This window comes from Centrocercus urophasianus, unplaced genomic scaffold (assembly GCF_019232065.1).
Source record: "Centrocercus urophasianus isolate 14NV4802_14NV808 unplaced genomic scaffold, USGS_Curo_1.0 seq_11, whole genome shotgun sequence".
Taxonomy (NCBI): Eukaryota; Metazoa; Chordata; class Aves; order Galliformes; family Phasianidae; genus Centrocercus; species Centrocercus urophasianus.
This window is the reverse complement of record NW_024884253.1, coordinates 7,235,225-7,250,271: the sequence shown is the minus strand read 5'-3', so window position 1 is coordinate 7,250,271 and position 15,047 is coordinate 7,235,225. Positions and strand designations below refer to the sequence as shown.

The 15,047-nt window shown below is 43.3% G+C and overlaps 1 protein-coding gene across 3 annotated transcripts in view; it reads right to left on the bottom strand.

Moving 5' to 3' along the window:
• KCNQ3 (potassium voltage-gated channel subfamily Q member 3) overlaps positions 1-14,474 on the bottom strand; it is a 192,295-nt gene extending 177,821 nt beyond the window's left edge. For all 3 annotated transcript variants that reach the window (XM_042809007.1, XM_042809008.1, XM_042809009.1), the window contains exon 1: positions 14,143-14,474. In XM_042809007.1, the coding sequence (XP_042664941.1) occupies positions 14,143-14,474 (332 nt within the window). The remainder of the gene's footprint in view (positions 1-14,142) is intronic.
• Positions 14,475-15,047: the final 573 nt, after the last annotated feature.

Genomic DNA, 15,047 nt, shown 5'->3' with positions numbered 1-15,047 from the left:
TTGATATCGTCTCTGCTTCTCAGGATGTGATTTAACAATGTCATACACTTCAGCATTAGTTCAACAGTCAACAATACACCTATTTCGGTGGTCTATATCAATAGCTAAGGACACTGAAATGACTTGACCACATTTAGCTACTACCATGGAAGAAGCCCACATTCACTGCCATGAACCCCAGCCCTAATACTGCTATTACTTATATGATGCTACATTGTGATGATAACAATCCAGTTAGGGAACAAGTGCATCTAATCTTCCTGAGTTACTTCATCACTCCTTTGTTTGTTTATCTGTTGCTAAATTAAAACATACACACATGCCTAGTTATAACTCAGTCATGCTTAATTAACAGCCAAGAATTCCCAGAATTCTTGATCTAAGCCTGTCTTTTGCAGCTATGCTGCAGCCTACTACAGCCCACAGCTTCTGTTTGGGAAATTCTCCAAGCTTACTTTAAAAATGATAAGCAAAAAAATGATACTTTCTTGTGCAAATTTTTCCAGTAGCTATCTGTTCTGCTGCTAGATCTTATCTCTGGCCTGAATTTAACTTCCATCATCTTCCAACCATTACGAAATCATAATTTACACAATTAAAATGTCTTCTAATAACAAAAGCTGCCAGTCTTCATTGCCTGGAACAAACACTGATGCAGCACTCAGATTAATGCGCATAAGCACATTATCTATTTCAAGTTGCTTGGAAATTAACTCAAGGTAGAGTAGGTGAAAACAAGCACTGCCAATGAGGATGAGCACTGACACATTTTCATCTGCCCCCAAACTCTTTTTGTCACTCATTCTAATAATGTTTTCTTTACAGTTTCAGTTTCCAGAAAACTGTAAGTCATAACTCTCTAATAGAAGAGTCATCTTAGAATCTTCAGTAAAATTCTGCTTTTCAGGTGATAATGCCCATGCCTTGGTCTACGGGAGCAGTGCTGTATTCTCTTTTCACTTGCTGGAATGCCATAATTCAGGCAACAAGACAGAGCATTCAGTCCTGGCTATATCCTCATTAACTAAAGAAAGTCGTTGTCTGTGTCTTGTTGCGTCAGGAGCTCCCATCCTTTATTTTTATGTTGGATGTCAACACTGGCAGGAAATGTTGCTGCAAACCGGAACTTGTATTACTGTGTTGCTCTGGGAACAACAGCTGGCTCAAGCTGGTTATTAAGCAGCATGCAGATCTCGGGTTAGTTTGTGAGAGGTGCTCCCAAAGCCCTCCCTCCTACCACTGGGACAAGGATTGTTTATCCATTTCTGGATAAACTCAAGGGACAGACATTAGTTCAGTCGCACTGGTCCAGAGGGAGCACCTTCAGCATCAGTTCAGCATCAGGGAGCTGTGAAACAGAAAAAGAAGCACTAATGATAACAGAACATTAGGTGACTCAGAGAGAATGCCAGGATCTAAACTACCTTGCACAATAAGGACAAACTAATTCCTATTTAGTCCCAAATTTAATGCTGACAGAGGTCTCCTGGGTATGTTAGCACCACCTATGCAAGAAGCAAAACCAACTATTTGCTAGCTGAAGTGAATGTAAAGTCAAAGGCCAATCAGTTGTTTTTGGTTTTGTTTTGTTTTTTTTTTAAGACCAAAAAGTAAATGTAGATGTTTATGAAAGCCTACATAGGAGGCAAACTGTCATGTCAACCTGAAGTCAGTATTTAGGACACCTGAATTTTAGTCAGACAGTAATGACTGAACTCTACAGTCATGGTGACACAGAGCATGAGACTTCAGTAGCACAGCCGGAGGAGTCCCACAAATACAAGCTCGATCATCCTTATAGGTCCCTTCCAATTTGGGATATTCTATGATTACATGATAATGGCACAGCTGGAGGTTTCCCTTTAGTGATCATCTGCTGCACTACAGCATTGCACTGATAAGTGCCACCAAAGGAAGACTGAAGGAAGTGAGGAAAGAACAGGGAGAAAAAGATGAGAAATTCAGGAAGAGTTGTAGATGAGAGATGTTACTGAAGACTGAATGATTCTTCCTGTATTTGGAGAATCTGAAGAAAAAAAAACTGTGGAGATGTCAAATTACAACAACATAGTCAGAAAATTCAGAAGTCCTTGGGAGAAGTTTTCTATTTTCAGTGAACTCTATTGATGATTACACTAAAGATTATTCCCAGCAATTCTCAGTTTCAGTACTCCAAACAAAGACAACATTGATACTAGTTAGCCTAGCAGGAAGCAACCCTGTTTGCTATTAATATGAGAGATGTCCCCCCATGCTGGGTTGCCCTGTTCAACAGCTCTTTCCAGACGCTACTGTTCATTTTTGCTTATGCATGTTCAGGACTGAATGAAGTGGGGAGGGAAGAAGACTCCCCCCATGACTCAGGCTTGGAAGTCTTCTCATTATGAGAAACGCATAAAGCAGCATATCCTGTGAAATAATAAATTAATTAATAAATATCACTCCTAACAATCTAAAGTGTAATGATACACTTAAATTAACATGGCACAGCCCTGCTGAGCAAGAAGATTTGATTGAAATTAGCCCTGTCAGACAGATTGGGCTGGAGACCTCTAACATTCCCTTCTATACTAAATGGCTTTATGATTCAACTGTCAGTTTCAATGTCAGACAGGATCTACATCAAAAAATTTGAAGAAAGTTGGGGTTCTTTTTGCCCACCTTCCTCAAGCTGTCTGCAGTGTATTCATTAACCAGATACTAACATATATGAGTCAGTTGCAGTGATGCACTGGAACAGGTTACCCAGAGAGGTGGCAGATGCCCCATCCCTGGAGACACTCAAGGTCAGGCTGGACAGGGCTCTGAGCAACTTAATTTCTCTGTAGGTGTCCCTGTACATTGCAGGGGGGTTGGATCAGATGACTTTCAGTAGAAGTCTTTAAAACTCAAACAATTTTTGATTCTGTGATTCTGTGATTCTATGAAAAATATATTCTCTCAACTTTGAAAAGCAGGGAAAGAAGTGAAGACTTCATGACTCTTTAAGCTAGCTCCTGAAGCAAAGGAAACAAGGCACAAACACCATGGTGTGAGTATGGCTGAATCCCCTGTGACTCTAGGACAAGTTGGTGCTCGCTTACTGTCATGCCAGGACATCTCTTATTCTCCCTTTCCTCAAGAGCTCTTACATTGCTGTGAATTAGTTTGTTCTGGCAGGGAAGCACCTCTCCAGAGGTGCCAGGCCTTGACCTTGGCCTCTGACACTAACAGAATAGCAGTAAAAAAACAAAAAGCTTTTGCAGACATCCAGAAAACACTCATGTTGCAGCAGACAAATCCAATTGTTCTTCTAACTTTAATACATTTATTCTACATTTGTACTGACATGAATAAAGAGGTTGCTGGCTCGGTATTTCTATGAAAACAAGCAAAATACAAACAAGCTGCTGCTAAAGGAATACACCAACACCTAAAAACACTTCCTTATGTCAAGGTGTTTTCATGTATTCAAATATTGAACTGAAGATTTCATTGTTAGGTTCAATTATTGGTACTGATTCTGATAATGTATCAAGGTGAGTATGCCCTTTAGAAAATACTGCTCACATACCTACAGAGTGTGGTAGAAAGCACTGCTGTATGTTCATTGATCTAGGGGGCTGAGTGTTGAGGAAGAGCAATTTCAATGGACAAAAATTCAGGAACAGGAAGAATGAGGACTGCTGCTGGAAAACTTCCACTCCGCTAACTCCTGTGCCCTGGGGAATCACAGATAGCCACAGAAGGTGACGGGAAAGCCAAGTTAATCACAGCCCTTGGACTGGAAGATCAGCTCAAAAGGGAGCTAACTCTGGGTTTGAACCTAACCTCAAGATCAACTGCACTTGTGATTATAAAATAAATCCAAGCAGCATCAAGAGCGCATATATAGGAAGGCTGATGAAAACAGATCCCACAGCAAAACAGAGAACAAAAAGAAGGTAGAAAGGTAAACTCGAGATTCCCAACAAAGGGAAAATCTTAAAGCCACTGACATCAGCAGTATAATTAGGATTCTGAAAGTGAGGACATAAACTCACTATCACACTTTTCTTTGGCATAATGTCAGGGATGACTGTAGGCCTGTCAGGTCTTGCAATAATAGGTGGCTACATACATGTGGATCTTGCAGAAAGGCAATTAATATTTTATGTAGAGCCTAAAATTAAATAAAAGCCCACCTAATAGCAAGACTAAAATTTCTATTGCCTTTAAAGGCAGGACCCATCTATCTCAAACTGTAGAAATTTACCAGAGATCAAGTCACCTTGACATTCACTATAGGCAATGGAGAGTTTCTGAATGGAGTTGCAGCTGTGATTTATGCCCATGTAAAGCAAACCCCTACAACTGGTTGGATGAATTGCACTGTAAAATCTATTGACTGTATTGACTAGACCTCCACTGACTATAAAGAGAACTGAAATACCAATTGCACACAAAGAACTGTAAACCTACATACCTAAATTCACTGAATTTAGTTAGTTTGGCTCTGAGTTTAAACTCTCAGGTTGGGTAAAAAGTTTAATGTTTGTCAGACGTTTTTTGGTGTAGACAGTTAAATTCAGGTTCATTACCCAACACTTTCACAAGGCAGTGAAAAGTTTCAGTCACTACAAGAAGTGATTAATCTCAGCTATTTAGAACTATCTTCAGGGTGAGATTAATTGCAGTCCAGAAATTTCAATTTCCTATTTTTCTTCCATGACTACAAAAGGAGTCCATACAGCTCCTTAGATGAGGTACTAGATGAATTGATCCAATTGTGAATGTTGAGAAATAGCCTCTCAAATCCTGAGGGAAAGCAGGGAAACTCAGTTATTTCAAGAAATTCAGCACTGAAAGAGAGCATCCTTAAGAATATACATATAATATAATGATACCATACTCTGAAAACACACAGTGCCATGAACATCAGCTGCTGGACCCTACCTCTCCCCAGTGTCACTGCACACAGGACCTGACATGATAATGGAGCAACATCTAAAATGAGTAAGACAAAACGGGGAAAAATGTCCAAATATTAACAACAAAGTAAGTAGTAATATTTTTTGCGTTTTACACAAATGGTAAGTTTGGTGACAAAATATCAGTTGTCTCTTTCTCCCAGACTGATACCACAGAAAATTATTTGGCTTTGTTGACGTGGGGCTGAGGTATTTAAACTTCTGTGGGAGTCCTATCTGCACAAGGAGTGTTGAAAATGAAAAGGCAAAAGCCTTGACAAAGTCCAGTGAACAGAAAGAGAAGAGGATATAGAAAATAAGACATGCTATTAGATATATAAGATAGACCAGAAGCAATGGCTTTATGTAGTGCCAGGAGAGGATCAGGTTGGATTATTGGGAAAAATTTCTTAGAAAGAATATGGTTGGACATTGGCACAGGCTGCCCAGGAAGGTGGTGAAGTTACCACTCTTGGAGGTGTTCCAGAAACAAGTAGATGCGGCACTGTGGGACATGGTTTAGTGAACATGGTTGTGGTAGGTTGATGGCTCGACTAGATGATCTTATTTCCCAAACTTAATAATTCCTTGATCCTATGATACACACAGGTAAAATCCAAATAATTTCATTGAGGTATGCTTTCCTGAATCTTATCCCAAATAAAAATGCATTTTTGCATAGACCCAGAAAGGTTTCCTCAAATTGGTGAGATCTCGCAGCATGTAACGATTATATCTCTTCTTGTAACATAAAGATACTCAGTGCTGTTCTTTGCCCAGAATAGTTAACCTGTGTCCCAACCAACGATCTCACTTACTTTCCCATCAAGGAGCCATCTGCGCTCCTGCTAGAGAGGTCCAAGGTCTGTGGCATGCAGTTGTCTCAGACTAAAAGCACAGTATGGGTCATCTAGGAATGTTGTGTTATTGGCCACTGTGTGCATCCCTCCTCAGGAACATCCTTAGCATAGCTTTGCCATTTAGTATAGATTTAATGGCTACTCTGGGAACAGAATTAAATGCTGCTGTATGGCTGGTCTTGAGTATTGGTCCAGCACTGGTGTAATGGTGCAGATGATATCTGATGTCAAATCAGGGAGACTTGGCCACCTGTGTGCATTGATATTCTCCTGGCAGCATCTTACAAGCAGCAGTATTAGCAAGGTAGAAGAGCAAATTCCAGTTCTTATAATTGCCTTCCTAAATTAATTCACCTGTAATTTCAATCAGCTGCTCTTGACATTCCCTCCTCAAGGTGTAATCCCTCCTCATAAACACTCAGAACAGTACGCAGAGAGGCATGAGGGGAAAAAAGATAAGCAAAGCTGGTGTTCCACTGCTGAGAGCCTGGTGGGCAGCTCTCCACCATGCACTTAGGGGATTTCACTATTCGTCTCTCAACAGCTGTTCTTGATTCTTCTCCATTCCCACTGAAACTTTCTGATTCTCTGTATTTACGGTCAGTGAAAAATGCCTTGCAGAGTCCTCTGTTTTAGGATGAACGTCTCTGTCCTTCACCCACAGTTGGGTATAGTCTAAATCTAATGGCTCCTATAAAATACATAAGAACTGGGACTTGGATGGTCTGGGGCATTTAAGCTTTCAGCATTGCTTTAGTTCTGCTTTGGTAGTGGATGGCACTAGGAACACTGAATTGTTACACGAGTTACACAATTAATATGTCAAAAGCATGAAAAATTCAAGATGGAAAGATAACCAAAAACATACTATTGAACTAAGCAGACAACATCGTCCAACAACAAGGTTTGAACAAAAGGAAATTAGGAAATACCCATTTTTTGAACACAGGTGGAGTTTCTCATGAAGTCATTCTACTGTTAATTCAGGTGACTGGCAGAAACCAGATGCAATTAAAAACTAGTTTCTGTGCTATAAATAAAGCCATAACAAATGATATTGAATTAACCAGGATGGGGAGAAGTTGTTGTTTTGAATGAATTTTCATAATTCTGGTCTTATTAAATGCTTCCTTAATGATCTATAAAATTAATTAAATTGAATGTTAATAAAATTACTAGTTACCAATCTGGAAGGTGATCAAAACACCAGTGAAGACAGAAGGAAATAAATTTGAAAAGCATCTGAGATTAAAAACAATGCAAACTAATACAGCTTGGCAAAGGAATACACAACACATCTGCACAGTTCTCAGCAACAACCCTGAAAATGTGATGGACCAATGAAATGCAAGTATCTGGATTGAGTCTAGAAAGACAAAAGAAGCAAAAGGCAACAGTTAACACAGACAGGATTAGGATTTCTCCACTGTCACTGAATACAATAGACTGCCATACACCAGCAATATAGAAGAAAGAAATTAGGAAAGACTGTGACAAGATCAGTGTTTGCAGAAGGGGCATAAAGAGACACACAATGACACTAATGTCAGGGTCTCAGCACCTTTCCAAACGGAGATTTAGCAGTGTTGGAGATATGCAACTCAACTTCAGAGTGGTTTATAAAACCTACCCACAAACCAGGAAGAATCAGCACCTCTAAGGTCAAGGTGCTGTCCTGGTGACTGTAACCAAAGGTTACAGGTACTTAACTTACAGGTACTTAACAGGTACTTAACATCCCATACTTAAGGTATGGGATGAATCCTGTGGAGAAGTGTTGCTTAATAGGATCTTACCACACCCAAGCAAGGCAGTGGGTTGGTTATGCAAAAGATGATGATAGCTGGTGTTGCTTTCCACCCAGTGGATTCTCAGTTATACTCCTCAGTGTCACTGTAGGTAGGTTTCTCCTGACTTCTGTGGGACCTTTCATTTGCTCCAAGTTAAACACTTCTTAAGTAGTTTACTCGCTTAAGGCTGGAAAAGGCAATTTACTCATCACCAGCCTGAAAGTTCTCCCAGAGTGCTTCTTTCCAAAGTAGGTTACCAGGAACCTAAATATCCCTGGGCATATCCCTCCCTTCACAGAAAATGCTAAGTTTCCCAGTTATCACCCTAAGACAGGAGGAGGCTTATACGTAACAGCTCTTGTGAACCATATTCCTTGTAAAGCTATTAATATTCAAGAAATCAATTTTAATAAAGCATTTGTCAGAAGCAATAGCAGAGGCAATGTCTCCATGGCTCCATTCCTTCTGTAAAGTTCCACGCATAAGAAGGGAATATAGCATTATTAAATACAATAATAAACATAATTATTTTTCTATACCATAGAAGGCTGATCATAGTAGTGTCCAAGCACCCAGCTACTTTGCTATGCCTAAGGTCAGTGATCAATTATACTTTAAACCAACATATAAATTATCTTAAAACTTATTTGACAGATTTTGCTTGGAAAGTTTCTTAGAGTTGTTTAATTAGATTCGAACTACTCACATCTAGGCCTTGTCTTTGAATGTGCATTGTCATCACTTGACCCTGCACACACAGCAGTGCACAATTTTGTACCTTGGCTTAATCTATGAATATGGAATATTTAGTCAAGTGATGTTTGAAGATGAAGAACTCCAAAGAACAAGGAGATGCCAGGTGACTAACTAGCCTCTGATGTGTCGTGTGGGAAAAGCAGGGCCTGCTGGAACCATGGACAGAATGATCTGGTAGGTGGCAACCCTGCCCATGGCAGGAACTGGATGGGCTTTAATTTTCTTTCTAACTCAAGCCACTCTATGATTCTATGATTCTTTGCCGTATCACCTTTGGTCAAAATGAGGACATTTGGGACAGCTCAGTTCTATAGAAGTTACAGCAAAGTCTCTGACTTTTAAGGAGCTCGTTGCTGGTGGAGGTGATGGCAAGGGGCTTTGCTGTTGCTGGTAGTGCAGATGCTCACCAGTGCATCACTGGACACATCTGATCTCACCACCTGCCCAAATAAGGCCACACCGACACTTCACTTCTTCCAAGCTAGCCCATACAGACACTGAGGAACCTCATCCTTGGGGGTTAAGGGACACAGAGGAGCACATCTGCACTACACTCCCTCGTGCCTTTCTTAACAGACCTCAGCAGTCCCAAAACTCAGCAAATTCATGGCGTAGCCATGGAAACACCAAGCAAACAGGCTGACTGACCCCTGGCAGTACTGCTTCACAGCAAGACTGTGCTGACATGAAGCCCTGATGAGAATTTACAAGGCTGCAGGTGACAGTGAGCTGAAAACACTCATTTCCCCCTCGTTAAGCCAGATCTGCAGTTTTGAGTGATTTTGGATGCTTAAACCAGCACTGAGCACCCATAGCACCATTCAACATGCCGGACTGAGTGAACTAACAGTCCTCAGCAGAGCCACACCAGTAAGGGTGTTCAGAGAGGTCTACAACAACTGAGACTTCATTATATTTTACAAAGTATACTGCAGAATATTTATCCGTGCATTACGATGGATTAGCATAAATAATTAAAATGGAGTTCACACTGGTGAATGGATAAGCAAAGGGCATTTACTAACGGACCAGCTTGCTCTCCTGCTCCAGGGATTCACTTAGAGAAAAGTCCTTGCCAAAGAGGCCAAGGAAGGGTTCACATTTATCCTTTTCCTTAACCCAACCCTGTTGCAAATCACCCAGACCTCTGGCACAGGTTGGTAGTTCAGCACACCTCCCTAAGGCCAAAGAGGAAAGTCCCCAGATATCAGCGTGTCCCTCTGTACTGGGCATTGGTGAGGCTGCTGCACCTTGAGTACTGTGTTCAGTTTTCAGTCTCTCACTACAGGAAAGACATTGAAACACTGGAGCAGAGAAGGGTAGCAAAGCCATGAAAGGTTTGGAGTACAGGTCTTATGGGAGCAGCTGAGGGAATTGGTTTGGTCTGGAGGAGACTCAGGGGAGACCTTATTGCTCTCTACAACTCCCTGAAAGGAGGTTGTGGCAATGGGGGGGTGGGTCTCATCTTGCAGCTAAGAGCAGTAGGATGAGAGGGAAAGGTTTTAAGTTGCACCAGGGGAGGTTCAGGTTAAGTATTTGGAAAAACTTCTTCTCAGAAAGGATGATGAGGTATTGGCACAGGCTGCCCAGGGAGGTGGTGGAGTCACCATTCCTGGAGGTTTCCAAGAAATGTGTAGATGTGGCACTGGGGGATGTGATTTAGTGGGCATGGTGGTGATGGTTGGACTAGGTGATCTTAACGGTCTTTCCAATCTTAATGATTCTATGATTCTTAAGTCCCTCAGTGCTGTTTTCCATAAACAACCCACCCAGGCTCAGTCCTGCAAAAGGTGCATTTTGGTGCTTCCATGAAATACTGATGATCTGACAGCCCATGTGCCTCAGCCTTCTCTTCTTGTTCCAGATGCTAAGTGCTATTGAAAGATAGCTGGATGGCAAATAGGCGCTCAAGCATTCCCTATCATTTTCTTCTCCCTTCAGCAGGAAGGCTGTGGTGATCTACACCAGCACAGAGCAACCAATGTTGCACAATTCTTAAAAAAAAAAAAAAAAAAAAAAAAAAAGAAAATGAAGTCCCAAGCCTTTTCCTGGTCCTATTTTTCTATGAAAGTGAAGGCTGCAGATGTCTCAAGGGATGGTATGAAAATAAGAATATCTCCCAGCTACCTCTCCTTCAGACTTTTCGTTAAGGCAGGTTGAAAATTTACCAGAAACTGCCACTGCAAATTTGAGCTGAGCTGCATTTTGTTTCTTTTCTGGAGTGTTTCTGTTATCCAACACATTCTTTGCACTTGCAATTAAAAACAATCTGGAAAATCAAAATCTTACTTGCTTTCAAGTCAATTCATTTATGCTCCTGTGCATAAAGAAAGCGTTTGGATGTTTTATGAGCAGCGCTCGGGTTGGTCTCCCTGGCCAAACCACTCATCCCATGAGGCCTAGCAGCAGGGGATTCCTGCCACATATTGCACTGCTCAACACACACAGTGCATCAGGGGAGTTGTAGTTACAACTACAGGGACAGTAGTTCGTAAAAGAGCAGGGAGAGACTGAAGCCTGACCTTCAACCCTCAGGAGCCATTTCCAAATAAAACATCTCAAAGATTAAAACAGGATTGTTTGTTTATTTTGTTGGTTTGTTCGTTTTTTTTTTTTTTTAATGTATATGTAATTATCTGTTTATTTCTCACTGTAAATATTCAGGAGTTCAGCTCTACAGAGGTAATTTTTTTTCATAGGAAAGTTCATATTTTCTCTTACAAGCTACCCCATTGCCATTTTACCATATTGTCATGAAGTGCAACAATACTGATGTCCTGGCGGAGACGATCTTAACACACATTAGGTAAATTCTGCCTAGGGAATACATGTTCAGATGTTTTCAAAAGGTGAAGGCAACAGTCAGCTTCTTTGGGAGCAAATCACATTTTTCTTTGCTATAAGCAGAACCTGGGACAAACTCGGATGTAAAGAACAAGAAATGAGGAAGAATCACAAGAAAATCATCTCCTATCATTTCTGTAAATCACTGCCAGTGAAAGCTGAACATTGAAATGCCATCAAGAATTACTCCTTTTTCCCCTGTATATTTGCCCCCAAGGCCTGGATAGTCTAATCATGTGTTTGTATCTGATTCAATAGATTCAATTATTTCAGTAGATCCAACCACGTCTAAAGCAAAGTGTTTACAACAGAGGCTGTGCCAAACCTTATTTATGTGCACATTGGAACAACGAAACATGTGAAGTATCATGAGCCCTTTCCAGCCATATGGGCAAAGCTGTACAATTCAATGGAATCCCATCTGCAGTACTCTTTTAAAAGTTCTGGAATCCAAAACTTGTGCAGAAATGTTTGCAAGGCCTCTTCCTGCTTCCACACAAGTTTCTTGGTGTGTCCAGAAAGATGTGACCCTCTTCCATCAGCAGCTTCTCATCTCCTAAATCCTCAGATACAGAGCACTGAAGCATTTGCATTAGTTCTTCCCTAAATACCTTGGGTTTATAAAGAATCCATCTCACCTATAGATGCTGCAATCCCTTTTCATCTTCACTTTTACAGATATGAAAGCAATCACCTTATTCTTGATTTCATTGTATTGCAAAAATGCTGGTATTTATTAAAAAGTTACTCTGAATGAGGTGGTACATAGTGTTTTATTAGGATAAATGGAGCTTTTATTCATAAGCAAAATGGCAGATTTGTAGATTTTGCAGAAAAGTCAGCAATCTCTCACCAGCCCAAGAGAGACCGTAAAATGTTCTCATGTGAAAAGCAGCCGAGACTGCAGGACAGCACCACACAGTGTCACTACAGCACCTCGAACCTGAGAGGGACTCCATTTCAGAAGGAAAAAAGGTTAAAAGACAACTCATCTGAAAAAAAGAACAAAGACTTCGAATGTCAGCATGGAGTACTGCTTCCCTGATGCTCTGCTCCTGCTCTCAAGCAGGTCATTGCTCTCCAGTCACAGGAAGGTCTCAGCACACTCTTCCATCACTCAGTAGGATTTGATCCTACAGCAAAGTAGGAATCCACACCTTCTACTGAGTTTAAAAGGAGATGAGACTGAGCATATCAGTCTCACGTCTTGGTGTTTTGCAGCACTATGTGTCACCAAGGAGCAGCTGGCCATGTAAAACATTGGGTCCATTCCTAAGAAGGAGCAAACCTTTCCAAACCATTAGCATTTTGACTGTGCTACAATCCACACTGCGTAAGGATCTTAAGGGTAATCTCACACCTAGAGAGCTGGCTACAATGCATGTTGTAGCTTGAGATTTTTTATACACTTTAAAAGCCAGTCAGCTCACCTGAACCTCTCTAGACCCATCCACCATCCTTTTATTTCTATCCAGACAGGAGCCTGGGTGTGGATTTGACCCAGCTGCCACAGCTGTCCACAAAAAGAGATGCCAAATTCTCATAAGGCTCTGGTGTGTTCTAATGCCTTGTTTATGCAGCCTGCACGGGCTGACCATGCAGGATGAGCTGGGGTGCAAATCCATCCAGATGCAGCTCATCCAAAGCAGGAGCAGTGTTATGTAATGCTGAGCACAACCCTACAGCAAGCTTGTTACCAAAGAGCCTCCCCCACCACAGCATCTTTCCCCAGCCTCAAACGTTGCCTCGTCCTGTCTGGTATTTCAGTTTTTCCTAAAGCAAAAAGGGGTTAAAGAATAGGGAAAAAATGTGACAGCAGTCCACATTTTCATAGAAATCCAGCTGGAAAGCAAGAACCTTTGTCCCAAGACACACTTTATGAAAACACTAAAAAGAAGGGGGCAGCAATAGGTGAGTGGTACATAGCAGCACATTAGTAGTGCTGCCTTTTGCTCCTTGCCCGGGGCTAAATCCCTGCAAACATCCACGAGAAATTTGCCTGAAGGTAAAATTCCAGCCCTGTACTCAAGGTGTTTATTCGCAAATGCAAGACAGCACCAGTGAGGAGGGCTTCTACAGATCTAGCTCCAGGCTCTCAGCCCAAACAGCCTACAGCACTTTGTTTGTCTTTGGCAAACAAACCAATTTCAGAAATCACGGTTAAATCCTCTATCACATAGAACCCTGTGTATGTTACAGCCTTAAAGAACAGCAGTACCACTCTGACCACTGGTAGTCCCTTGGGTTTTCACATACATTCACAACTAAAGAACACTTTAATATGAATAGGTCTGTGCCAAATTCACCGTGTGCTGTAAGCAGACTTATTTTCCTATATTTTTATGAAAGCTTAAGGGATCCGATTTTTTAGGAAGGCAAAACAGCAGTGCCTGACTCATCCCCTTTGGGCCAGGAGATGAGTTTGCTCTATCCGTTTGCTGGCGGTTGGCTTAACTTTCTGGCAGACAGTGCTGCAATGCTCGGGTTTCGTGCACCGTAGGGTGATGCTTACCGGACCAAAACCCCACGGATTTCATCTGGCACTTTTTAAGAGCCGGTTCACCCGGGGTTTAGAAAACCGACTTCATCCACATGTAATGCTCTACGCTGAACTGAAGCCGGCAGTGTCCTCTTAAGCACTCTGCGCCTTAAAACCGTTCACAGCTCGGTCACTACAGCCGGGTGTAAGTGGCACACGTTTGAGCACAGCGACGCGGGGGACATGCCAGAGGGAGCCCGAGCCTTACGAGATGCTCATTTTGGAACACCCGATGATAGAAAAACATTAAAATAATAAAATAAATAAATAAATAAACATAAGCACATCCCATAATAAGCTCCTTGCCGTCTCCCCCGCTGCTGGGAGCGAGTCGAAGAACGACAGAACCACAAAAGTCCCCCCGGTCGGGAATGATAAAGCGAAACGGCGCATCCCCCCGGGCAGCCCCGCTCCGCGTTACTCACACGAAGCCGTGGTAGAGCAGCGCCCAGCCTCGGGGTCGTTCCAGGGCGTCGTAGATCAAAGTTTGGATCCGGCGATACTTGGCGTGGTTCCTCTTCACCGGGCGGCTCAAGGGGGTCTTCGCCAACAGCCCCAACCCCGGAGGGCTCCGCTTGCCGCCCTCCTCCTTCCCACCGCCTTCCAGCAGCAGCGTCCCGTCGCGATCGGCTCCGGAGCCCAGGGCGAGCGAGCCCTGCTCGGGGTCCCCTCCGCCGCCGCCCGCAGCCCGCCGCCCCTCCGCCGCCCCTCCGGCCCCGCTACCGCCCGCCGCGCCGCGCCGCGCCTTCAGCCCCATGGTGGGCGCCGGGCCCCGGAGGCAAGCTGCAGATCGGCGGCGGCAGCCCCGGGAGCCCCAAGGCCATGATCTGAGCTCCCCGCCCCTCCCCCCCCCCCCCTCCGACAAGGATTTCTTTACGGATTTATATATATATATACATGGGAGTATATATATGTATATATATATATACTTATAATACGGGGGGAAAGGGGGACAGCAAATGGGGTGGGGGGAGGTGATCACATCCCCCTCAGGTCATTCCCACCGGCGGGCAGCAGCACCTGGGCCGGCGCAAGGCAGGGAAATCATCGCGGAGTTTATTTACCAGCCCGATGCCCGAGCCCCTTCCTCCCCCCCTCCACCCCCCCCGCCCTCTCTTCTTCCTCCTCCTCCCAGCTCCTCCCTTCTCCCCCCCCCCCCCCCCCCAACCCCTCACCCCCCCTTTCCCCGAGCCCTCACGTTAGGGAGTGGCCCATTGTATGCAGGCAGCAAATAGCCCAGCGCCCTCCCCCCGCTCCCCCAGCCCCGGGTGTCTGTAGTCGGCTGCGTGGGGCCGCGGGGCTGTCCCTATCGTCCCCTCCCCCCCTCCCA